The 24344-nt window shown below is 40.1% G+C and overlaps 1 protein-coding gene across 3 annotated transcripts; it reads left to right on the top strand.

Annotated features, from left to right (window-relative positions):
- Positions 1-222: 222 nt before the first annotated feature.
- Positions 223-23128, top strand: LOC138003792 (protein Wnt-8b-like). Of its 3 annotated transcripts, none has more exons than XM_068850029.1 (6): positions 223-354; positions 8740-8898; positions 13036-13072; positions 17786-17942; positions 20643-20911; positions 21350-23128. In XM_068850029.1, exons 2-6 carry the CDS (start codon positions 8825-8827, stop codon positions 21860-21862), a joined length of 1050 nt encoding a protein of 349 aa, XP_068706130.1. In that variant the 5' UTR covers positions 223-354; positions 8740-8824; the 3' UTR covers positions 21863-23128. The 3 variants fall into 3 exon arrangements, with proteins under 3 accessions (XP_068706130.1, XP_068706129.1, XP_068706128.1); XM_068850028.1 differs by lacking the exon at positions 223-354 and adding an exon at positions 2796-2937; XM_068850027.1 differs by lacking the exon at positions 223-354 and adding an exon at positions 8149-8530.
- The last annotated feature ends 1216 nt before the right edge of the window (positions 23129-24344 follow it).

The raw sequence follows: 24344 nt of genomic DNA, 5'->3' as shown, positions 1-24344 counted from the left end.
TAGCCAATGAGATTTTAGGATTATGTTTAATTGTTGATACAATCATACCGCGAGCGAAGATAATTACACTATTGAAGTGGCGTTGCAGCGTGGTGCCATTGAATATAGAGGACTGACATTTACCTACCGGCGAGAATCTTTTTATCTGGTCGTTGACATTTAACAGTGTTAACAGCTTATGTAGCAGTTTTTACATTCCCAGAAGTAGAATTAACTTTAAAAAAAAAAAACAAGATAGATTAACTTACTCTCTAAGAAGAAGTTCACTGTCGTAGGCTGGTACGTGAAAGGGTTAGAAACGCGACTGGCAAACCGTCTTATCTACATATCTTCAACGACGGATAGATCGCGAAGGTACGTTCAAAACTCTTTACCACGAGCAGTTATTTAAACTTGAAGTGTCTTTAAAATTCCGGACCGACCAACAGGCGCAAATCTGTTCCTGCTAAATCTGTTAAACACTGCACGCGCTTCTGTGTCAACACTAACTAAACTTAAATTAAATGATGAAATCAAAAAGACATTTTGTACATTGTCTTTCATAGTCGCATTAAAAAAAACTTAGGATTGTTGAAATGGTTGACTCGGCAATAAAACTTATATCAGTATGGATTCAACAGTGTATATTTACTATAGTTATATTTTTCACGAAGAATGGCTCAAGCCTTTTTGCGTGTAGTTGTGCCTTCGAGTGTGCCATATCTTGAAAAACATTATTAGGTAAAGCTTTATTGAGTAAAATAAAACATGAAATGATTTCCTGTGTAAAACACTGACTTGTGAAAAAACTCCTTCGCGTACAAAGACGTTGGAAGCTTTCTATAAATGTTTGTTGAGTACGATCAATTCGAAAAAATGTGTGTTAATTGAGCGGCCAAAGGCTGCCTGAAAAGACCTCCAAAATTGTGTTATATATTCAAATGTCGAAACATTCACAGTACTTTTCATCTTGAATACGAAATCACTCAAAGTTATGTAAAAAGATAACTTTACCTAAGCCACATACTTTGACAATGGATAAAGAAATTTGTAATAAGATTAAACCTCTAGATCTGAGCTGGGTTGTGTTAAAACCTGCCTCTAAACCAATGGGATTCCTAGTTCTTGGAGTAGCGTGTTTGCGCCCTTGGCAATACGTGTGGTCCTAATCATTTTCAAACAAAATGCGTTGAAAGGGGGGGGGGGGGTGGTGGGGGTGGGGGGGATGGTGGAATTAAATTTTCGTTGAACTGGCTTGCCTTGAATATCATTTTCCTTGAAAAAAGCAGAATGAGCTATATTTCAAGCTAGGGTATATGGTGTAACAAATCAAACAGTGTCTTTCATATTCCGAATAGCCTCATATACGGACCTTCAAAGAAATTTATAACCATGCATGAGGCCTATAGCTAAGTTTCCGCTTTCAATTCACGGCGTACGGCAGCAGTTCTCGGCATGCAGGAAATGGCAAAAGAAGACGTGTCAAACCACAAAGACAGATAATAAGGGCTTATGTCATTTTGTAACACATGAAGGAAACAACGACCACAAAACCTCCCTGAAGACATTGTCTCATGTTTAATTTTCATCTGTGGTATTCGTAATTCTCTCCAAAATGAGGTGGGAAGGGGAAGGGTAAGACTTGCAACCTCGACAGGAGTCCCCACGGAAGGGGTGTTATTCCTGTAAAATGACTTAAATCCTGCCCGCAATAAGACAGAGCATGGTTTATCCAATTATAGCCCAAATTAGGCCGCCAAAGAATTCTTCTGCTATTTTTTTGGCGTCTGAGGTACTCGGATTGATTATGATTTACGAATAAACTCATCGAATTATTTCCTTATGTCCAAGTTTGTCAGATCTAAAAGTGATTAAAAATCATGTAACGTTGCACTGTCAAAAAATTCTACCCGGCATCCGAGTGTACACACCTTATTCCAAAATATTAATGGCTGTATTTTTTCAGTTTGTTTTTGTTTGATTGCAGCTTATCCCTTGTTGCCTCGTTCGTAAACTAAAAATTCAAAAGAACATATAACCTCGAACGAGGCAAGAAGGGCTAATATGCAAGCAAACAAAAGAATACTAAAATGACAAGGTGTATGGCTTTCGAAATTACTCAGCCCAATCCTCCCCTTCCCACATTTGCTGCTCTTTGTAAGATTCGGATTCAGTCCTCCCTCTTCTCATTTTTGTTTGTCCATTAATTGAACGGCAGAGAATTTTTCAGGGCCGATTTATTTTAGCTGATGGGGCTTATGACTTACGACTCAGGGTTAACGAGGCGTAATCAGGAAGTTGCTCGCGCGTGGTCCAGATCCGAATAAGTGGCGAATTCTTGATGACCATGTTAGACCCGGCATTTTAAAGCCGCGTTGGACTAACAAGCCATTTAAAAAGAAGCTAATCATTTTAACAAATATTTGGGTTCCAGATACGAATGTAATGAATTTGCCTTATTGTTGCTAATGACCATGGATTTTTACCACCAGGTAAAAATCCAGAGTTCCAATTAGAGTTCCACCAGGGCGTTACAATGCAGGATGTGAAAACTCCCGTATGGGCTTTATATCCATAGTCTGATTTTGCCACATGGTCCACTCTCTTCCATATAGCATTTAGTATTAAATTTCGATGCAGTACCTAGTCTGCGGAAGCTTTTAGATTGTTTTTAGACCCTCTCTTCTCACTTCATTTGTTTTCCCCCACCCAACAGGTCCGGTGCGTTTTGTTATGCCCATTATTTCGTAACCTGCTATAATCCGTTTTAATAAAACGTATTTTGACAGATGCTAAATTTTTGTAGCACTGATCCTCTGCGCCTTCCAATCAACCATAAGACAAACGATTTTTTATGGCGAATGAACTTGTTTACCCCTCATTTAAACTAATACCGCTCAGAGTCCTCTCTTGTTGTATGTCTGGAAGATTGAAAGCAACTGTCGATGTAGATGTGAGGTATGCACGCATGATTTTTGTACATTTTTTCTTGCGTTTTAAGTGGCATTGTTAGTCGTGTGACAGAAATACATAGCCTTGTAATTCCTCCCTAAAGTTTGGCGGTTTCTGTAGGAACTGCAAAAGTGATTATGCAACACTGACAGGTGGGTTAAATGGCTAATTTTGAGAAACTTGCACTCTCGTGGTTTAATGCAAATCTGATGTCAGTTTTCCATTAGTAACAACTGCCTTCACAAATGAACCATTGTTATGACCTTTTCACGTCATAAAACGTCGATCATCCAGAAGAAAATTGTCAACTTGTAAACACAGCATTAAAAGCCACACATAATAAATGTTTAAAAGATATATTTAAAGATGGAATGTTAGAAGGAGGCCATTAACTTAGTAAGAGTTCAAGTCTATTTCCGTACAAGGAACACGAAACTAACGAAGTCAACAAATAGCCTCCATCAGATTCAGTTATGGCCGTGCATTGATCTGAGCCATTTTGCCCTGGTTGCTCACTGATTTAAAGTCATTTCTTTAATGATTTCCACTGAAGAACTCTACTGTTAGTTCTTTAATTAGATCCCTCTTTCATTAAGTTAGCACTTCTTAACAAGCTTTGCCTTGGCCAAAACACTATGGCAATGATACCAATGCATGTTGGAAGACAAATTTTCCATGCACTGACTGTCGACCTTTCGCTGCTTGTTTCATATTGAAGAGAAATTTCCAATTAGAGATAAAACAATTTAGAAATTTTATAGGGAGGAATAATGCCAAATACTGCGAGATGACAGCACTTTTTCTTAAGCTCGATTAATCTTTCAGTGTCCACATGCCTGCATGCAAAGGCTTGACACTTGATTTTGATAACGTACTTAAATTAATCACTGTGCTTTTGAAGTTGTCACCCATTTTGTAACGACATGACATCTATAAACTTTTAGGTGAGTACAACAGTAATTAATTTCCTCACTTTCGTATATAATTTGCGGTTGTCTTGGGATCTTTCCAAAAGGTGTCAAATTAACCACTTAACTTACAACTAAAGCGGAAATTGCGCGGACTGCCTATGTACTTTTAATGCTCCATAGTAGATCCCCTCGGAAGATAAGGCTTACTCTTACAAAAATCGCACATTTTTTCTTTTGTGAAACTGCATGACCTAAGAGTGACAAAACACGGAATGCGAAGAGGTTGGTACGATTTTGAGGCTTTTAGTATAGAAAATGTGGCAACCATGGCTTTTAAATGGAATGGATAGCTTTATAGAATATCGGAGTCTGCAAATTTTGAGAATTAGAACCATAAGCAAAATCAATCCTGACAACTCAGACGTGCTGTTGACGGACGAACGAAAATCTCTTTCTGTGACTTTCGTCTCTTTATGGGGAAGTCTCGTGCTTGTGAAATCGAGGTCATTTTTACCGGATTAAGTTTGTTTGTGAAGGTTAAGAGAAATACTTCTTCTATTCAAAGATAGAATACAAATGGATAATGACGCCTATATGCTCTCCCACAGCATGGAGGAAACTTTCTTAAGTACAAAAGAAAACATTTTAACTATTGTTAATCCACAGAAGATTAACGCGGAAACATCAAAAGACTTTTGCCAAGGCACACGCAATTCAGCAAGTCTTATTTAAGTTCACAGTTTCGACTAATTTTTTTCCTCAACATCTTTTATAAGAGAGAGTCATTTCGGAAAGCGAAGACCCAGAATTACTGATTTCAGCGGTTTGAAGTATGATGCCATGTTGTTCTCCTCCTCAGCTGCCACCTCAGGAAATAATTTCGATAATCTTTTCTTGCACAAAATCCTACTTTGATGTGTTTGGCTTTTTTGTCAGGATAAAAGTACAAATCCTTTTGAATACCTTAGAACGAAAATTTTAAAAGAAACTATATTTCATTGTTAAACCGGCAACTGAACAATGCCGACTGTGATGTGTGTTTGTTGTGGTTAGAGATTTTAGCTCCATTTTTAGTATTAAGGTGTAATGCGTCTTACCAGTACGTGGCCACTCAATGAAAGTCGTTTTTCATGAGTTGTAATAACATTTGATACGATAGAGAAATTAGGATTGGCAGGGAGGGGCTGTCATAGCCGGCATCGTTTTAAACCTTGTGAGCACCGTAATTGTAGTGGGACTAAAAAAGATCCAGCATCTGCACTCACTCACTCGCTCACTCGTTCACTCACTCACTTTTGATGTATTAAGTAATGACGAAACTATACGAATGCACCCTACAAGCAATACATCAAGCCAACTACACATCAATAACGCTCGTTCCTCCATAAAGAAACAGCTTAAAAAGGACTACATTCGAGATTGGCTGAAGGCTCGCAACAACACTTCCGAAGGCTCTAGAGAGAAATTTACACACAAAGAAGTCAAATTCGACTACCAATTGGAAGACTATCTCAAAACTATCAGAAACCCAGCACATAGAATAAGTATGACAAAATTGCGTCTGGGGGTTCATAGCTCGCGAATACAGACTGGGAAATACGAAAATAGAGGTGCACCAATCCCAGTAGATGGAAGAACGTGTCTAGTCTGCAATAGAGGCTATATAGAAGACAAGCGGCACTTCTTGATGTATTGCCCAGGGTACGATAACATTAGAAATGAGCCCCATTCTCTACTTTCAACACACGATGTTGCTTTCAAAAGCCTTAATGATGAGGATAAGATACGGTATTTACTTACCCTAGAAAACGAAACCACTTCAAAGATAGTAGGTAAATAGACATATTTAATGTTTCAGAAGAGAAAAGACATCCTAAATGCAAGATAATCAAAAATAATAATTTTATACCAATTGTATTACAAGTAATTGTATGATCTTTTAGTTAATTAGTTATTCTAGTAGATATCATCACCTTTATTGTAACGAGACCGATACCTCCCTTTGGAGAGTTAGGCGCAATAAGGATTTACTGTTTACTGTTTACTGATTACTCACTCACTCACTCACTCATTCACTGTCTTACTGACTCGCTTACTCATTGACTTACTTACTCACTCATCCACCCACTCACTTAGTCACTCACTCAACCATTAACTTCCTTATTTGCTCACTCGCTCGCTCTCTCACTCACTCACTCACTCACCCACCCACCCACTCACTCACTCCCTCACTCCCTCACTCACTCACTGACCAACCCACCCACTTACTGACTGACTGACTCACTGACTCACTGACTCACTCACTCGCTCGCTCGCTCATACACTCTCACTTGCGCTGAATCATTGGACTCTTTTATCACCTAACCCTGCCCCACCGGCTACTTATTACGCCTATAGTTAGTGGAGAACACATACTGTCCAAATTGCAACACTCCACTCGTTCCCAGGGCTTTTCACCGGCGAGAGTGGGAACAAGTGCGCGGTGAGCCAATGGTAAGACTCTACTTTCGTTGTTCGAAGCGTTGTGGAAGCAAGTTCGGCCCGCTGACAGAGGTTGCACTCTCAACTCTCCCTTGACGGAAAAGATAATTAATATGTTATTTAGTCTGGTCAGTGGATAATGTTGGGCTTCATAATCCCTTGTTTAGGGCTAAATTAAATCCAACTAAACATAAATTTTAATCGTTCTCTACATTTCAACCTACCTTTACAGTTAATCGGTTTATAGGGATGTGGCGTGCGCTTTAACAATCCGAAAGCAAATTCCTACTCCGACAATTCAGTGGGCTCCACAGTAGACAAGAAAGAAAGTAATCATACGAAAAACCGCTGGCTCAAAAACTCGCATACAACCAGAAACTAATCTGCGTTCATGCAGTTATTCAAAGCCTGATTAATCTTATGCTAGCTTTGAGAACAAAATTTAGTAATTCTCCGATAAAGGGTGGCTTTTCTCAAAGGATTCTTTCCCTTTTGACTTGAGCTAGCTTTAAACGAAGCAAGCCTTATCTTTTCCGTTTAGCTTGAAAACGTTTTCAACAGGCGAAATTGAAACTTGCTTTACGGTTAATTATGAATGAGCGCAAATAAGCTATGATAAGTTTCTTGATTAGCGTAACGCCCATATCTACCTGTCTTTGAAAGGAGTAAGCTTTTAAAGGCGCACTGTCATGAGCTACGCATGCTCGAGTTTGTTTGCTCTCGAGCCCACGGAAAATTCTAGCCGCTATTATGGATTCACGCGTGAGTCACGTATATTCGCCGGAGTGTCTCCTTTGTCCACCGTGGCCCTTACCAGTGGACACCATTTTGAATTTGTCGATTCAACTTGAAAAAAGTTAACCTAACACTTTTCAAGTTTTCACAAGACGCTAGTGCATGCGCATCTCGTGACAGTTTCCCTTTAATTAAGCAGTATCTTCTGCGGCTCTGCCGATATGAGAATCAAAGAGCCATGTTTTTAAACGAACAAAAAAAGATTAATTGTGGAATAGGAATTGGAAGTTAAACTTATAGGTCGCACTTCAAACCGCGGGCTCATGATCGAGGTATCGTTATTCATTTCAGTTATCGTGCAAACAAAGGTGGCGAAAGAATTGTGGGATTACGTATGCAACCATCAAATCCAAGAAAAGGGTTTTGATTTTAATTTTGTTGCCTACTAAACCTTACTAAATCAATACGCGATTCATTTTCAATTTCATCATATGCAGACAAAGAGACAAAGTGCAAATTCTCAAGAGTTCTTGAAACTTGTGCATATCCGGCTTTCAAAATCGGAAATTGCGACACCAGGTTCCCTTATTAGATAAAAAGTACATATTACCGGAAACAACATTGTCATTAAAGCACGTGAACCTTCAGTTCATAAATGCATTAGACATTTTAGAGATAAATGCAAGGAAGGGCGTGGACACAACGCTGTAGGATAATCTTCTTACCTTGAGAATAACAAGTAAATCTCATTTTCGGTGAGGAAAAAGGCCAACGGCTTCCGTCACCAAAACCTTTAAAGTTAATTACTGTTCAGGTGTAATTGTATACAATGATGAGTCAAAATTCTTTCGCGAGATATTTAGTCTGATTTCTGTATGAGTCCCATCGCATCGATAAATCAACTGGTCAACCGCGATAGGCGAAGATTATACAATTCAACTTGCTTTTTCTTAGTAGAAACGTTTTAAAGTAAAAAAAAGTTAAATTACGAATACAATGAAACCCTGTATCATGTCGAATGACCTCGTGACTTCTATGTGGTCAGTATTTCATTGGAGGGCGTGGTTTATAGTTCTTTCCTTGTCTTATGACTTTCAAAAACCACTGAACAGCCAAGTCTAAACAACCTTGAAGAGTTAAAGTTAAAATTAATTGAGTTACTTTGCTTATCTATCTCACATAATTGTGCGAGGGAAAAGTAAGCAAGGCGAAACTGATGTGATGTACACATGAACTTTTGAATTCGCTCACGGACCCAAAGACCTGTTCGGCGCTCGGTATATACCGCAAGGATTTTCACCCCGGTTATCCCCTGTTCGGACCGTAAGAGCGTATCAGTCTTATTCACGGAATCTGCAGACTTTGTGATGCCAAAGGGGATGAGTACTTTGCTACAAGAGGTCTTATCTCTCGATATTTACGCTAGATATTCTTTCTTATCACTAAGTTAAGTTAAGAGTCCTGTCTTTAAGGTGAGCATGCTAATAATTTACGAATATCTAGTTGTTTTTAACCCATTTATAATGTCTCCAAAACCCTCTTGACAAGGTCACTGTTCTTTTGTCTCTTATACTGTTATACTTTCTCGTTTGTTCCGTCATGTTCTCCGTCGCCGGTGCCCTATCCGCAGTTGATTCAATTTAACGTGATCGATTGTAACAATCATTAATTTTATTTTCAGCGGATTAGCTATTTCACACAAATAAAGGAAGACAAAAGGGTCACAGCCATTATTACGCAGTCAACTGATTAGACTACAGCGGATCATGAAGCTGGCCTGTGTGTTCTTCGTCTTTGTTGTCCGATGTCTCTCGGAACATCGCGTGTACAGCACAATTGAGTAAGTGTGCACAATTAACTCATGCTTCCACTTGCGTTTAGTTTGTCGATTTTCGCAAGTTTTAAACTTTCCCTCTATGTCACACGATGAGATTCAAACCAGTGTTCGACCTTTTTTTTTTCCATGAGAAAGTTCGCGAATTGTTGCTTCATTTACGAAAAGTAAGTCCTACGCTTTCTAACGTCAATTAGACCCTTCGCAAAACTGGGAGTAAAGAACTATACAATACATGATCTAATTATGTGGCGCCATTTTAAATTCTATTTAATATTATAATTCGAAAAAGAACTCGTTGTCATAACTGTACTTTCATATATGTGTTATAATTATGCTTTCAACTAAATTTCGCGAAATGCCATGTCAGTTCTAATTATCAACCATGAATTTAAATACTCTTATTTTTGTTTTCGCTAACGCAAACGTACTACCGAACGCTGTGCAACCCCCGGCATATCTCTTCAGTTTTGTTGAATGACAGAGAGATTATATCACTCTTAAAGGATAAATCCCATCGAAATCATAAGGATAGCCGGAAGGATAGCATTGAGTTTGGTTAACGAGTAGCCTTCGTTAAAAATAGAGATCTCATGCCACTAACTTAACAATTTACGACTACAGTCTATTGCTTTTCAAACGACCTTTGACCAAACTAATGAAAAATTCTTCGGCTTTTTACTTCTGAAGATTTATGGAAGAGGTCAATATTTAAGTTAATGAGGACCGTAACAAGATGTGATACACGATTATAAAGGTTGTGTAAAGTAACTTACTTAACTCTTTAATACAAGCTTCATTTTTTATGTTCGGGAGTTTAGCCTAACGGAACGAAAGGAATTGCCGTAAAGATAAAGTTCTATGCTGTAAATCCAATAATTTTTGTAAGATGACGATTACTGAGTGTTGGCTTTTGGCATTTAGGTTCCATACTGGCGCATGGGGTGGGTTAGGTGATAAACCTTGTAGGCTACACAAAGTTCGATTATGCAATCACTCCTTTAGTGACTAATTGACTAAATAATAATAATAATAATAATAATAATAATAATAATAATAATAATAATAATAATATTATTATTATTATTATTATTATTATTAATATCAATAATAAGACACGACTCAGCGCTGAAGGTACTGTTTTACGAGCTGTTGTACGATGAAGGACTTATAGACGAGATACCACCCTGGTACTCACCCGACAAGCCCAAGCCTGTGTATCAGTTAGAGAACGTTAAAGCTTATTAGGATGTCCCTATATACGCCGATCAACAAGAGGTCAGACGCAATAGGGTGGATGCACGTATTGTAAATCATAAGTGCAAGAGAGTTGCGACTCTGGAAATGAGTTGCCCGTGGGTTAACAATCGAAAAAAGAAAGGATGAGGAGAAGACCCTTAAGTACGGACCCCTTTGCTGGGAACTGAGACAGCAGTTCCCAGGCTGCGAGGTAATATAGCAATATAACATCATAATGGATGCCCTCGGGGGGTGGTCACGGGAACTGGATGTCACGAAGTGCGAGCTCGTGGGAGGCAGAAGCACAGACGTACTGCAAAAGATGCAGAGGGCAGTGCTCTCGGGCACGTTGAATATCGCCCGGACTTTCAAGGTTGGAGTCTGAGTTTTAGATAGAAAGAGGACCGTACACACAACGTAGCTTTCCTAATGGAATAAGTAAAGGGAATTGTATTAACACGAATCAGAAACACATTACCTTGAAGCGTGTAACTTGCAACTCTTTTCCTTGGAACAAAGCTGGGGATTTTAGGACAACAATTTTATGCCCAAATATGGACAAGAATAAGATCGATGCTGCACGCGCGGGAAAATGCAAGAGCTACGTTACATCCAAATATGGAAATTTTTAAACTCAAAAAAACGCCAGCTCTGAACCAGAGTTGAACGCTTCAAGGTGATGAGAATTTCGTGATTTATGCTGAGTGGGCAGGTAGAAAGTTTTCAAAATTGCACAAGCCGTTGGCTAGCTTTCAAAATATCACTCGTGCTCATAAATCACAAAGCGCACGTGTAAGTAGATTCATTTTTTTATTTGTTTGATGCTTAGAAAAAACTACTCCATCGCTGAAACAATTTCCGTATTGCATGCTTTAACATATTTATGCGTTGTTCATTGACCAATGAGAAACGCGATATTATGTTGAGTACATAATAAATAGGTAAAACTTGTCATCATCAAACGCCCATAATAAGGAAGGAAAATGACGACGCAGAACAGCGTAAATCCGTGCATTCAGGCCTATAATTAATTTGCACTTACTGCACTTCATCTTGAGTGGGTCTGACAATCTTGAAGAGTCAGTAACGACTGTTCCTACAATTTCTGAGGGAACGATAATTCTGACTTATCAATGGATAAGCCGTGTCAGCACGTGAATTTTGAAGTGAACACTGAACTGTACAACGGATCCAAAGCAAAACGATTCGTTGTTTCCGAGATTTATGTTATATTCTTTTAAAAGAGGTTTGTTTTCGTAGACTGAAGCTGCTTGTATACTAACCAATATTAGTATCACCCAACCAGTGGACTAATGCAAATCCTTCATTTTGATTGGCTACGCTACTAGAGGATTATTAGTAATAGTCCTCTAGTAGCGAAAAGCGTGACACTTTCTTTTCGTTTTATTCCCAAATAAATATTTCTTCAACTTGCATTTTCTAACTTTATTATTACCTTTTCTGTCCCTTCGCCCTCAAGGGCCACGGGTCAATAGCCCATTCGCCTTCGCCTCATGGGCTATTAACCCATAGCCCTTGCGGGCTACGGGTCTAATTGTTAACTAACCACGACGAAAATAGGAACTCTTCGCGCGGGAAGCAGGGGCCCTTTTAGTGTCACGTGTTATCAATAGCAAAGTTTGTTTACTTGGTTTCTTTTATATACCATGTAGTATTTTTCTTTTGCGGGATTTAATTTTTGCGGATTTTGCGGATGGTTCTTGATCCGCAAAAAGTTCCAGCAGGGAAAAAACACATGCAAAATTAAAAACCGCAACCATTTACTCCCTTTAATATAATTTAAAATGGCTTTTAATCCACTTGTGTAATTATATATCATACATTGGGGTAGAGTCAACATTGGCACAAAGTCAACTCCCGCAACACACTAGCCATGATCTATCGGTAACTCTAGAGGGGCTTCTGCGGTTGCTTGCGCAACAAATGTTCTTGTGAGTAACTGAGTTAAGATTTTTGTATTTTTGCATTTTAACAGCCGCTTCAAAATCGGCTTTTACAGCTTCTTTGGAAATACTTGTTGTAACTGGAAATACCTTCCTTGTTGGAATACACCCCTTGTTGATAGTCTTACTTCCCAGCGGAAATATCAGTCAATTCGAACCGTAAAGATTTGCTCGCTCAAACCTCAAAAAATGCTACCCTGCGAGCAGTTGGTTTCTCCTACGCTTCCCGAGAAAGGAACCACTGCGAGCAACCGTTTGATTTTACATCGAGCATGTGCGGCGTACGTCACACCCCACGTGATGTATTTGACACCACTTTGTCTTATTTTGCGGGAAATCGCCACACAGTAGCTCAAAAACAAGTTTACTAACTCGTTTTACCAGTTCAAAATTAATTAATGCGTCCCGGGCGCTGGACGGCGGCTCACCCAAACAAACTAACGGTTGGTCGCAGTGGTTTCTATCTCGGGAAGCGTAGGAGAAACCAACTGCTCGCAGGGTAAAAAAAAGCATGAAGAAGCTGCTATTAAATGTTTATATAAAAAAAGAAGATTTTTGTATTTCCTCTTGTCTAAATAAACTGCAGTGTCCTAATTTGCAGAACAAACCAAGAAAACAACGATTACTTAGACTGCTAGCAGTCCCTTTTAAGTTACTCGCGCAAGCGAGCCGAAGAGCTCAGGGCAGAATGGGGAGAGGGTGAAATGTAACGTTTTGCTTTCTAAAGCAAGGCGGCTTGACTGATAGGACTGCTAACAGAGTAACAATTACCGGCATTATATCTCCCTCTAATCAACACAAAAGCAAAAGTATACCAAGAATTAACTCGGCAGGACTCATATGTTCTGATTATGGCTCCTGATATGTTATATCTTTGAGCGATTTAATATCATTGAACATTGTCTCTCAAAAATCCATATATTTATGTTTCTATCAACAGAGCCAAAAGAGATTCGGAGAGAGCTCTTGAGCAAAAGGTAGGACAACTTAGTATACAAATATCATCACAGGAAGTACTTCATTTCTTTCACTTCTAGGGTAACAAACTTGTTTTTGGTATCCTGGTGGGTTGATGAGTGGCCATAGTTATTTTTAAACATAATTCGCTTTCTTTTGGAGGCACCGGAAGGAATTCAGCACTTAGGCTCGCTAGGCAAACTTCAGTACTTGAAAGGTTATAGTTTTTCACATCCCAAGATAATTGCATAAATCCTCTTAGACGCAGACCTCATTCCACTTGTAAATACATTTACTATCGCGTGTCACTGAATTTTCACAAACTAGGCCTCAAGGTGGCTGCTACAGAGTCGTTTCAGATGTACAAGGGTTTATGATAAATGTCACAGAGTGTCCACCTAGTTGTGCTCTTCAACCCATACCACAACTTTAAACTAACAAACTCCGGTTCACTCTGGTGATGATCCCGAAGTGATATGAAGGTTAAATTTATTTTCCATGCCCCTTAAACCACATTTACATGAAGCTAAATAAGTTTAGCGCAAAAATATTTTGTTAGTTAAACAGAGAGAAGACGTAGCCAACGAGTAATCAGTTAGTTGAATAGCCCTTTCCACGGTTTCTGACGCCATATTGGTAGGGGGGAAAACGCCTCCTCGATTACATGAATGTATGGGATTTTTGCCGAATTCCAACCCCTGTATCTCTGCTATAAGGCGGCAGATTTGAAAAGTTTTAAAATATTTTTAGTTATTTTGTTAATATCATTCATTCAACGGAAATTAGATCATTGCACAAGGTTGCAAAGTCTGAAAATTGGATATTAGAAATCTCCTTACGTCGCTTCAAATTTCGCGGGAATTTGCATAGTTTTGATTGTAAGAGTTTATATGAAATTTACAAATTTCGTTTACGGGCGTTATAGCTTGATTCTGATGGCCAGACTTAACAAAATAATCTAAAGAGAAGTGCTTTTTGAGAGGTATTCTCGCTATCCACAACTGTCCTTGAAGCTGTGTTCAGCCTCCCCAACCAACATGGCGTGAGAAACCGTGGAAAGGTCTATTGCGTAAGACTTTAATTTCCGGGATTTCCAGCGACCAAACTTTATCAAACGCTATGATTTTATGTTGGACAATATACCGACAACCATAAATAGAAATTTGACGGGGAAAGGGCTATGATTTCATTGAAATCCCGCTAAAATCCTTTTAGCCTTTTTAACAGAAAGTTGCGGAAAAATATACCGAAATGCTTTTATGGAGGTTCCAGCAATCGAATTTTTCTATTGCAACGCTGGGGTCACGAACCGTGATGATTGGTCCTTCCATTTTCTCTATGGCGCCATCTTGGACGAAAAACCTGTAGTAGGCAGAGCGGCCCAGTGTTTAGGTCGTTTGACCTAAGGTCCGGAGTTCCCGGATGTTCAAGACTCGTTCTGACCTGTCGTTGAATTTGTTCGTGGTAATCCCGTGTTCAACTTCTTGGTCACACTTGTAAACAACAAACTCGTTTCCCTCTGGCCAGTTAAGCTTCTCAGCAGTTGTTGTTGTTTCGTTGATTGTCTTTTATTGGCCCTGAAAAGCCCCTATGGGGAGTGGTCAATTAAGTATGTATTGTATTGTAAGGAGAGCTGGGGCGAACTACGAAATGGTTTCAGGGAAAAGGACGATGGGTTTGAAAAAAAAGAGCGAGGGAGATTCTTCCATTATGGCGGCCTTTTAACGAAAGTTCTTCGAAAACCACTTTCAACAAGCGTTAATCAAAAAACGCCTGCTTTGCAGGCTAGTGAATTGATGACAAAATATACCGAAAGGACAACAAATTCTGAAAACAGGAAATAGTTGCTTGATTAAATTAATCCTTAAAAGTGGATTGGGAAGCTAATCTAAGACACATTTGGATTTCAAATAACAATCCTCCTGATTTATTAAATCCCATAGGGAGACAATTTTTATCTTTGTCGAACACTAGAGATATTTTAAGGTACTTAAGGAAAATAAAATTATTACTCCTTTTTTTTTCGTTTGGAGTCTATGGGGCGGAGTGAGAATGGAGTACCATTCTTAAGCCCCTTGACCTCTAATGCACATTAAAACCACCCCCCCCCCCCCCACCACCACCGGGACGTAGAAGGGGATGTAAAATTTGCATAGTGTTACATTTTAAACTTTCCCCCGTCCCTCTGGTAAAACTTGAGCGTTACAGTCCCCACTGGCATGTCCCCTGTGAAGATTTTGCCAAGTTCATATTAAAAGTGATTGTTTTGCATCGCTGACAAAAGCGTTAGCTGCCAAGGTTTTCTGCACTTCATTGCAATTGCTAACAGAATCGTTCAAAAATGAAATGAGATTCCTGAATCGTTCTGCAATGCAAGTAAGATTCAAGGCTAGACAATCCGAACAGATTTGGCTGTGCTATGTTAAACAAAGTTGCTTTTAATGGCCATAAAACGATCAGGAAGCACAGAAAACGACAATCTTAGCTTTTTTTCTTCAAATGGTCTCGTTGAGTTCCTCCTGTAATCCATGAGATACTCTTAATTAATATGCTTTGCACGGCCTTTACGCTGGCTGCCGTTCGAATACTTCCAAGCGACAACTTTACGTGCACATGAATAATTCAAAGTATAAAAATAAGCGTACGCCATTCTTCATAACAAAGGTAAAGGTACACCTTATTTAACGTCGGTAATTCCTTTACCCTCTAGAGGGTATTCTCCCAGGAAGCCAACGGTGCGCTCATTTTACCCCCCTCTTTCCATCAGTGCTCCGTTTTAAGGGTATTTAAAGCTACTTAAGCTACACTGAAAGGAAAGAAGTCGAAACAAGGATGTGAGATCCGGAGATCGAACTCAGGACAACTTGCACCAACCACCGCGCACTAACCGACTGTGCCACCCCTGAAGAAGAGACTAGATGCGGAAAATAAAAATTTACAGCTTACCTTCTCTGTAGCCTGTGCCATGTTGACGCTGGAACGTTATTCGATGCTTAGACCCTTTCTCACTATTTCAAGGTTGGCGTTAGAAGCCCCGCGAAACGTCCCCGCTAGTTTTGAGGAACTGCTCAGAAAATATGGTAACCCATCGATGCAAAAAATTTTTTGGCTTTATAGCCATGACGTCATCGTCCGTCCGTACGTACGTACGTCCACCCGTCCATGTATGCCAATGTGACCAGTTTACAGCATACATCTTTGATATTGGACGTACATGTTTTGATCAATTAACACCTGTCAAAACAAGGTATCCGCTGATCAGTATCACGTAACCATATCGCGGACTCAAGCTTAGAGCTCACCAAGTTCAGCTGTGTTTTTTTAAGTTGACCGCTGACCAGGTACTGGTTTTCCGTTGCATTGCGGGCTCAACCCAGGTTAACTCACCGGAACATAAGCCAGGCTTCATTTTTCGCGCGCTTTCTGTGGCTCTACGCGGCTACACGGCCATACTACGTCAACTATAGTTATAGTATAGTTCTTACAAATTGAAAGCTTTTCGTGTTCAGGTGGAAAAGAGTTTGGAAGATGTTTTCTTTCAGCATTTTTCGCTGGTTTCAATCCAGTTTGACATATCATGATATCTGTGGTCGACACTGGCGGCTACGCAGTTATTCAAGTCAAGCGTCGGAAAGATATAAACTTAAAGCTGAGCGTTTATTTTCATTTGCTTAGAGCTGCTTTTTTCTCTGTATTGCAATTTTTGGCATACCTTTAGAAGCTTTGATAAGGTTATATGATGCCTGGAGGACCTATGTCTAGAACAAAAACGAAAGGAGAGCTAAAGAGTACGACAACGACCAAACAGAATTCCTGTAATAGCTCATACTTAGTGGAAGAAGTTACTCCACGAATACTTTCCTTGGACACTAAACCGTTTGTTATTTTTACGGATGCGTTATTTAAAGTGGATGCGTATTTTTAAAAGGTGATGTAATTGGTTCTTCCTTTGTTCAGGAATGAAATAACAATTACCTGTACTCTTTTGGAGATGAAGAGAAAGTTGATTTGTTTGTTTGTTTTGCTCTAAAATACGAACGAACAGTGTTTTTTAAATCGGTTTGCCTAGATGTTTTTCGGTGTGCCTCGACAGTGACAAGAAAATTTTGCTCTTATGTTATAAACACCTAATCGCAATGAGTTCTCGTAAAACTAGGGAGAAATATCACTAGCTTGTGTTTTCAGAAGTTTTTTAAAGCTCCTACAGTTAATTTGTTGGAGTGGATCTTGTTTGAAGTTCGTCCGTTCTTGGTTGCATTGCCGTATTTTGCCGAGTCTTGTCCCAAGCCAACCTGGCGTGTTTCGATGAAAATGTGAATGATCTCGTTTTCAGATATAAAATGGAATAAAGTACATCACTAAAACTCTTCTTTGACCTTGAACTGACAGATTAACGCGAGCATGATGCGAGCAGCGTTGTCTAGACTCTTACCGACAACGGCAAATTAGCCAATCAGGTTGCGAGATTACAAGCAATTGTGGTAAAAATAATAATTATTTGTCGAAAGCTCTTACTTACTGTCGCTTGTTTCAATTTATCTCTCTCTCGATGTCAGTGACAGATCGAAATCGGAAGAAGAGCCTAACTTTGAAGGTGTGCTGGACCAATAACATTACCTCGTGTGTCGGTGGCTTACATGTAGCTAAAGACTGTTTCAGCAGCTGAGTGAGCTGATGAGAGCTTTCTGTATTGGTCGTGCTCAATATAACCGTGCTATTTTCGTTCATTTTAGGCTTATCCTATATTGTCCAGTATAGTGAAAGAAGGAACTCAGAGAGCCATACAGGAATGTCAGAAACTCTTCAAGAGCGAGATATGGAACTGTATACTAGATAACAGGCAGGTGAATAAAGAGCTCCCCCTTTTCGTCAAGACAGTCCTACCGCGTGGTAAGATTAATCAAACACTTGGATCATCTTTTTGTATAACACGATCGTTGTCCTCTAACTTGGAATACCGACTCGCCGTATAAGTGATTCTCGAAAGGTCCCGAAGACTCTTCGCGCCCGAAGAGTCATTTGCGAAACTGCTATCCGCTAGTTAAGATAAGCAAAATGATTATTGTGGAGTTTAATTAATGACTGGAAAGCTCTATTTTCCGAAGATACAGAGGGAATTGCAATATCCGAAAAAGGGCCGGAAAGTTCCGGGAATCTCGAGAGGCGGTCCCGTTGTTTTACTGATCAAAAGCGATAAACCATCGAAAGCTATTAATAGAGGTTAATTAAGCATCACTAGTACGGCAAACGTCGAAATGGGCCCATTTCTTGCGTGTTAGCAGCAGGTATCAGACGAGTTAGAAGAAGAGAATTATCATACATTTGTGACAAGTAGCAGCCCACTGTTTCGCGTTTGCTGTTACAAGTAAACGCCATGATTAATCTCTATAATATTTGCTCAGGTGGGTCATGCAACCAAATTAGCCGCCCCACAAGTCCATAACCCAGGAGTGTCGATCTCTCTCATTTGGCATTTGCCCATCACTTTACGGTATTATCTAAATTTAGAATATAGGTCCCGCCAAATAATAGCCAATCAGATTTGGCCTAATAACCGCAACGCTGCTGATTGGTCCACAGCCTCCTGAAGGATTGCTCGTGCTAATGCTAAATGCAAAATCGAGCGCGGAACGCAGGCAATTCCGCGACGTTTTGTTCCCGCAAAAATCCGGCTAGCAGTAGTCGTTCTAAAAGTAGACAATACGGTAAACTGGGCCACATTCCATCAGAGATCGAGACTTCTAGGTTACGAAGTTCTGCCCACCCCCCCCCCCCCCAATAATTGAGTTACTGCTTCTTCCATGTTCTCTATTTGAGGAGGCCCAGTAAGTCAGACCTGTCAGTGTCTCGCATATCCCAAGTCTTTTTGTTTCATGTTTTTGTCTGTATTTTTGCCTGTGACGGTTCACAAAACACATCTATTTTCGAGAAGATAACCATTCAAATCTTTAGATTAAATTATGCTCAACTAATTTGCAAATCCGTGCGAAGCGAAAACAAAAAGGTTGTGCACTGTCACGGTCAATTCAACATCGATTGCGACAACAATGTTCTCGCTTTTGAAGGTTTTAAGATTTCATAGCCATTAAAAAATTAATGAACTATGCGAAGATCAAGCATTTTGCTCCGTCTACTGTTTTTCTTGTCTAAATTGATCTGTTTAGCAGTGTTGATAAATTTCATTCGTGAAACCTAGAACTCTTTTGCCTCTCTTTTGTTGAAAATTAGACTCAAGGTGTTAATTGGAAGGTAACTAACGCGCGATTTCTAAGGCATCCAGTAGATACTGAACTCAATTGGGTCATCATTTGCTGACGTCTTCTTCGCAATGGCTCAGAGATTCCTCTCGGGTATGAAAGAGTCCCCCTAAAGTGAGTGCAGACAAACAATAAGTTAGTCGCTGCGAGGGGAATTACGCCGCCTGATAAATCTTAGGGCTTTCGCGCCTGCACAAAATTTGCGCCGCGCAATTGGGGTGACATAAGGCCACTTGGACTAGCTACTTCATGTATCCCTCATTATGGTGTATTTGACATTTGCATTAAGTCCAATAATAAGGAAAGGAGAGGGAAGAAGGCCTATTTTGTCTGGTCAGATATACAATATTATTAAATTTCCGACCTCTGATATTGCGTTTCTAACTTTCTAATCGGTTCACTCAATGTCGGTCATCAGCTCATATACCGTATGACCTGGATTCCGTCAAGTGTTTCCAAGCTTGAAACTGATTCCAAGTGTCCGTTCAGAATTCAAAATTTACTAAAACAGTCATTCCATTCGCAGTTGTTGTATAGACCTCTTTCATAATGGCGGCCAAATAAATTATTTTTTTGTTTTAATTAATGCTAATAAGCCCTACTAACCTCGCTACGACGAGCACATTTCAAAAGAATATTTGTTTTAAAACGAGGGCAGTAGGTCTAAAATTAACATAAATACAAAAGAATGTAAAGTTGGTCGCCATTTATGAAAGTGGTCTATACGAGACTGGTTACAGCCAACTCGGCGCTTAGCGCCTCGTTGGCTATTTACCGTCTCCCATTCAACACGCACTAATGGCATAATTGTTAAATAATCTAATGAGTGGACATAAATAAACAGATTATCGATTCAAGGCTTGATCTACAATAGCTTTTCAACAAAAGAAAAAAACTAAAGCTGGTTCCTGTAGCACAGGCTTTTGTCTTAAACACGAAGACGCTCTATCAACGAGGTCGCTTCAATCTGCGCTTTTATTCGAACTCATTCAATGCACGACTGATAGCACAAGATGGCGACCGATAAACAGCAACACAGAGACGGGACCACAAAAATATATTATGTATAGGGCGAGAAAAGTGACTGAAGAAATAAGAAAAAAAGAACAACTATTCAGATCTTATATGGGCATTATGGCCTTTTTTATTGCACAATTTAACACAGAGCGCTGTATGCGTCCACAGTTGATTGACAAGTGAGTTAGTTATCCGCATCAGCAACCTCGTTGCCAGCACTTTTTTCGGCGAAAAAAAGCCCTGGGAACGAGGTTGCATCGGTATGTGCCTTAGGCGCCGCCCTCTTCGTGTTTGACACTTTCAATCTGTTTTGTAGCCACGCGTGAGACGGCTTTCATTCATGCCATCAGTACTGCCGCAATTATTCACGAGATCCTGCTCCAGTGCAGACTAAGCAAAATCCCTGGATGTGGCTGCGCAGACAAGGGTAAACAGCGACAAGGAAATGGTGACTGGCAATGGGGCGGATGCAGTGATAATATCAGATTTGCTGAGATGGAAACCAGCCGCTTTATCACCAAGTTGGAGAATGGAGACGACGCTAGAACGGCGTTCAATTTGCACAACAATGAAGTTGGAAGAAAGGTTAGCATCATTGTGATTGTCGTTACTTCCTATAAGGGTCTGTTCCTTCCAACGTCCCGTGGCCCATGATGACCCTAATCCTAATCCCGTTCTTGAGGCCCGTTTCTTGAAAGTCCCGAAAACTTCTCGGGTCCGAACCATTTGTGAAACTGCCAACCGCTTGTTTTTAAGGTAACAAAAATAAAAATGACTGTGAAGTTTGACGACTCAAATCCTCTCCGTTCTTGAGATGTAAAGGCAGTTGTGGCACCCGAAAATGATCCGTACAATTTCGGGACTTTTGAAAAACGGGCCCCAGGATTTTAAACTCAGGGGTGAGCGACCGGGCAACAGATTGTGAGAAACTGAAAATTAACAAATATCAGAAAACATTTGACGGAAATTGAAGTATCTTTCATTTTACTTTTAAAAACGGTTTTTTACTTGGCTGTTTAACAGGTTGTGAGGTTGAGTTTCAAGAGAGAATGCAAGTGTCACGGCGTAACTGGTGGCTGTCATCTCAAAACTTGCTGGCGTCAGCTCCGGCCTCTTGCTCTCCTTGGCTCAAAACTTAAGCTCAAATACCGTAGTGCACTGCAAGCTGTTTTCGTGGACCGCAAGCTTAGAGAAGCTACCAACAGCGAATTAAGATCAGACAAGATGGACAAAAAGCTCGTTTTTCTTGAAGACTCTCCAGACTTCTGCGAGCAAAATGACATCTTGGGGTATCCAGGAATGTTAGGAAGAACTTGTAGTAGTGATGATGTAACTACAAAGCGTTGCAGGTCCATGTGCAACATTTGCAAGATGAAGCCTAAAACCGTGGAAAAACGCAAGGAAATCGATTGTAGATGCCAATTTGTGTGGTGCTGTAGTGTGCAATGTGAAACATGCACGAGGAGATACTCGGAAACGACATGTACAAGGAACACAAAGAAAGGAAGGCAAACGTCTAGAGGTCTCGGTCGATAGGGAAATGAAGTTACGCGTTAACGTTCTTACCCACTGAATACCGCTACCATACTCACTCAATCTCATATATTGAGTCTAAGGACGCTTTCCATTTGACAGAACTGACAGGCCAGACCGGGCGTTTGGAAGGACTAACTCCACGCACAACGCCTTAGAATGAACACACTTTGAGGACTATATATATACTCCTCCAGAAGAATGCAAGGAATTATCATGCAAGTATTCCTTCAAATTGTTGCATTTTCTTTGCAAAGGGATGGCCAGGGTCTGCCCGGCCAATTTTGATCAAAGGAAAGCCCCCTGAGCTCAAGAAACAAGTGAGGAAAGATATGAAATCGAAAAAGTTCAAAGCACAAGTAGTTTCCATCTTTCAGATCAGACCTCTTTAACTGCTCTTCGCGACCTCTGAGCAGTGAGAACAGAGACCCCCAAGAACGCTTTTTCCATCAGCTGGTTTGAATTGCTGTTTGCGCGATTAAAAGTCTTTTAATGCCGACTAACGATTCTTGCTCAAATATGACACCTCGTCTATTTATATGTGTAGTCCACAAGGCCGACTACTTTCTGGAATTTTGATGAGATATATATGATTCATGATCTTATTTTCACAGCTATACAGCCAGCCTTGCATCATCATTTCGTTTCTAGTCTACAAATTATTCGCTGGTTAGATCTCCCAAGATCCAGCACTTTCACTTTAATTGTTCAGCTGGCCCCCGCATAAAGAAATGTAATTAACGAAAGCAGTTTTTCTATAGGTCCTTCAATGCCCTGCAAAAGGTATACAGTTACACTTACTATATCATTATTGAAACAATAGGCCAGTTTCGTTAATTTCTCGTGGTTGAAGTGAATCAACCATGTTATGAAGTTTCAATCATATGAAATAGCTGGCATACCCTTCATTTCAAGATCGGTCCAGTCCTTCCACGAGAGAACGATCCCTGGCCTTGTACTGGAAAAATACACCCAGAAAGTCGGCGCTTAAATAATTCCGACATTTCCACACTACGTCAAGAAGGCCATGTTGGTAAAGAAATAACGACCGGGTTGGTATTTCTCTATCCGGAAATTAAATTATATTTGTGTAACAAGCATTTTCTTTTTTTTCCTTTGTTTTGTTTCATGTCGTATCTAAAAAGTGAAACCATGACCTCCAGGCATTTTTGACTCTATATAGTTATTTCTGGAGGTCAGTACCTTCAAATACTTATTTATAGTTTCTTGTATTCTGATTTAGTGTACTAATAAAACATGTTGTTCTCAAGAAAAAAAGAAACATGGTCGCTAGATTAATCAAGAATACACAGTAAGACAAAAGAAAAAATTGAAACAATCAAGCCCAGTAAATCTCACCATGGGTGGAGTGAGGTTGGGAGGATGGGTGTTCAATGCACCAATATCTTTTCCTAGACTTCCGCACAAGTCGACCTCTTACTGCGGCGAGCGAGCGACAGAGTCGCGAGGATTATGTTACACCAAAACACACGAAACTGGACTTGAGAAAGTCTAATCTCACTCGTGCCCGGTGAGCGATGAGAAACGGCCGTATTCGCGGAGCTACTGGATTTCCGGTCAAACTTGTCGCCGTGCACTGATTTACAGAAACCTGTTGATATGATAGGGACCTGTGCAACACGATTACTTTTCCTTTTTTGACCAAAGATATTATTGCTTTTCGGCGGTGTCCTTGCTGTGGCTGTCGTCGTTTCTGTAAACTCCCTATTGTGTCCCTGGTTCGATTTCCAAGCAGCGCATCGTATGTGGAGAGCTGAGAACAACCAAAGTCATCTCTTCCTAAGTAAGGATCGTGTTGGTTCAGCAGAGGCTGACAAGGCAACACCTTTCAATCAATTGCCTCTACTAGGGCTGCCCATATGTAACAATGTTTAAGGACATTCGCGCCCATTGCTATTACGCATTTTTTCGCACATGTCACGCACACGTCATGCATCGCAGACCACGAAGGTAAATCGATGCCAAAGGTGCAAACATTATCCACAAGAATGGAACGTGAAAGCATGTGGCATTGTGGGATAGCTGTGGACCCAGGTCCTCTCGGAAATGTCACGCAATGGCGTGACAGTGCGAATAGACAATCGCTTTGAAAACTTCGCAGCGATTTTACTCTCTTGAATGCTCCGTGACCCCCATTTTTCTTTGTGTAGATCACTTCCTTTCCTGATTTTTGTCCATTTTAACAAAAAACAAAAAAAATCTGTACGTGAGAAGTTACAAGTATTTGCTCTTTTTTAGACCAATATGCGTCGTTTTTCAAGGTCTATTTCACCTCAGAAAAAGACATCAGCTGCAAAAGTTTGTTTGGTTATATTAGTTATGTTGAATTGAGTACGTTTACCTGATCTAAATTTCACTAATGTAGCTTTTTTGTTGCTGACAGTTGTAAGCTAAGATCGTCTTAAAATAACGCAAGATTCTAAAAGTGCACCTCCAGGGGCACCCAACGAATCTGTTCCTCACA

The sequence above is a fragment of the Montipora foliosa genome, chromosome 5, assembly GCF_036669935.1.
Source record: "Montipora foliosa isolate CH-2021 chromosome 5, ASM3666993v2, whole genome shotgun sequence".
Taxonomy (NCBI): Eukaryota; Metazoa; Cnidaria; class Anthozoa; order Scleractinia; family Acroporidae; genus Montipora; species Montipora foliosa.
The sequence above is the reverse complement of the archived record's forward strand: the minus strand, read 5'-3'. Positions and strand labels throughout refer to the sequence as shown.

Bases quoted from the DNA above. Each gene is read 5' to 3' on its own strand.
- LOC138003792 (XM_068850029.1), top strand. From the start codon at position 8,825: ATGAAGCTGGCCTGTGTGTTCTTCGTCTTTGTTGTCCGATGTCTCTCG. The intron at 13,073-17,785 runs GTAGGACAACTT...CGTTCATTTTAG, and splicing joins AGAGAGCTCTTGAGCAAAAG to GCTTATCCTATATTGTCCAG. The intron at 20,912-21,349 runs GTTAGCATCATT...GCTGTTTAACAG, and splicing joins ACAATGAAGTTGGAAGAAAG to GTTGTGAGGTTGAGTTTCAA.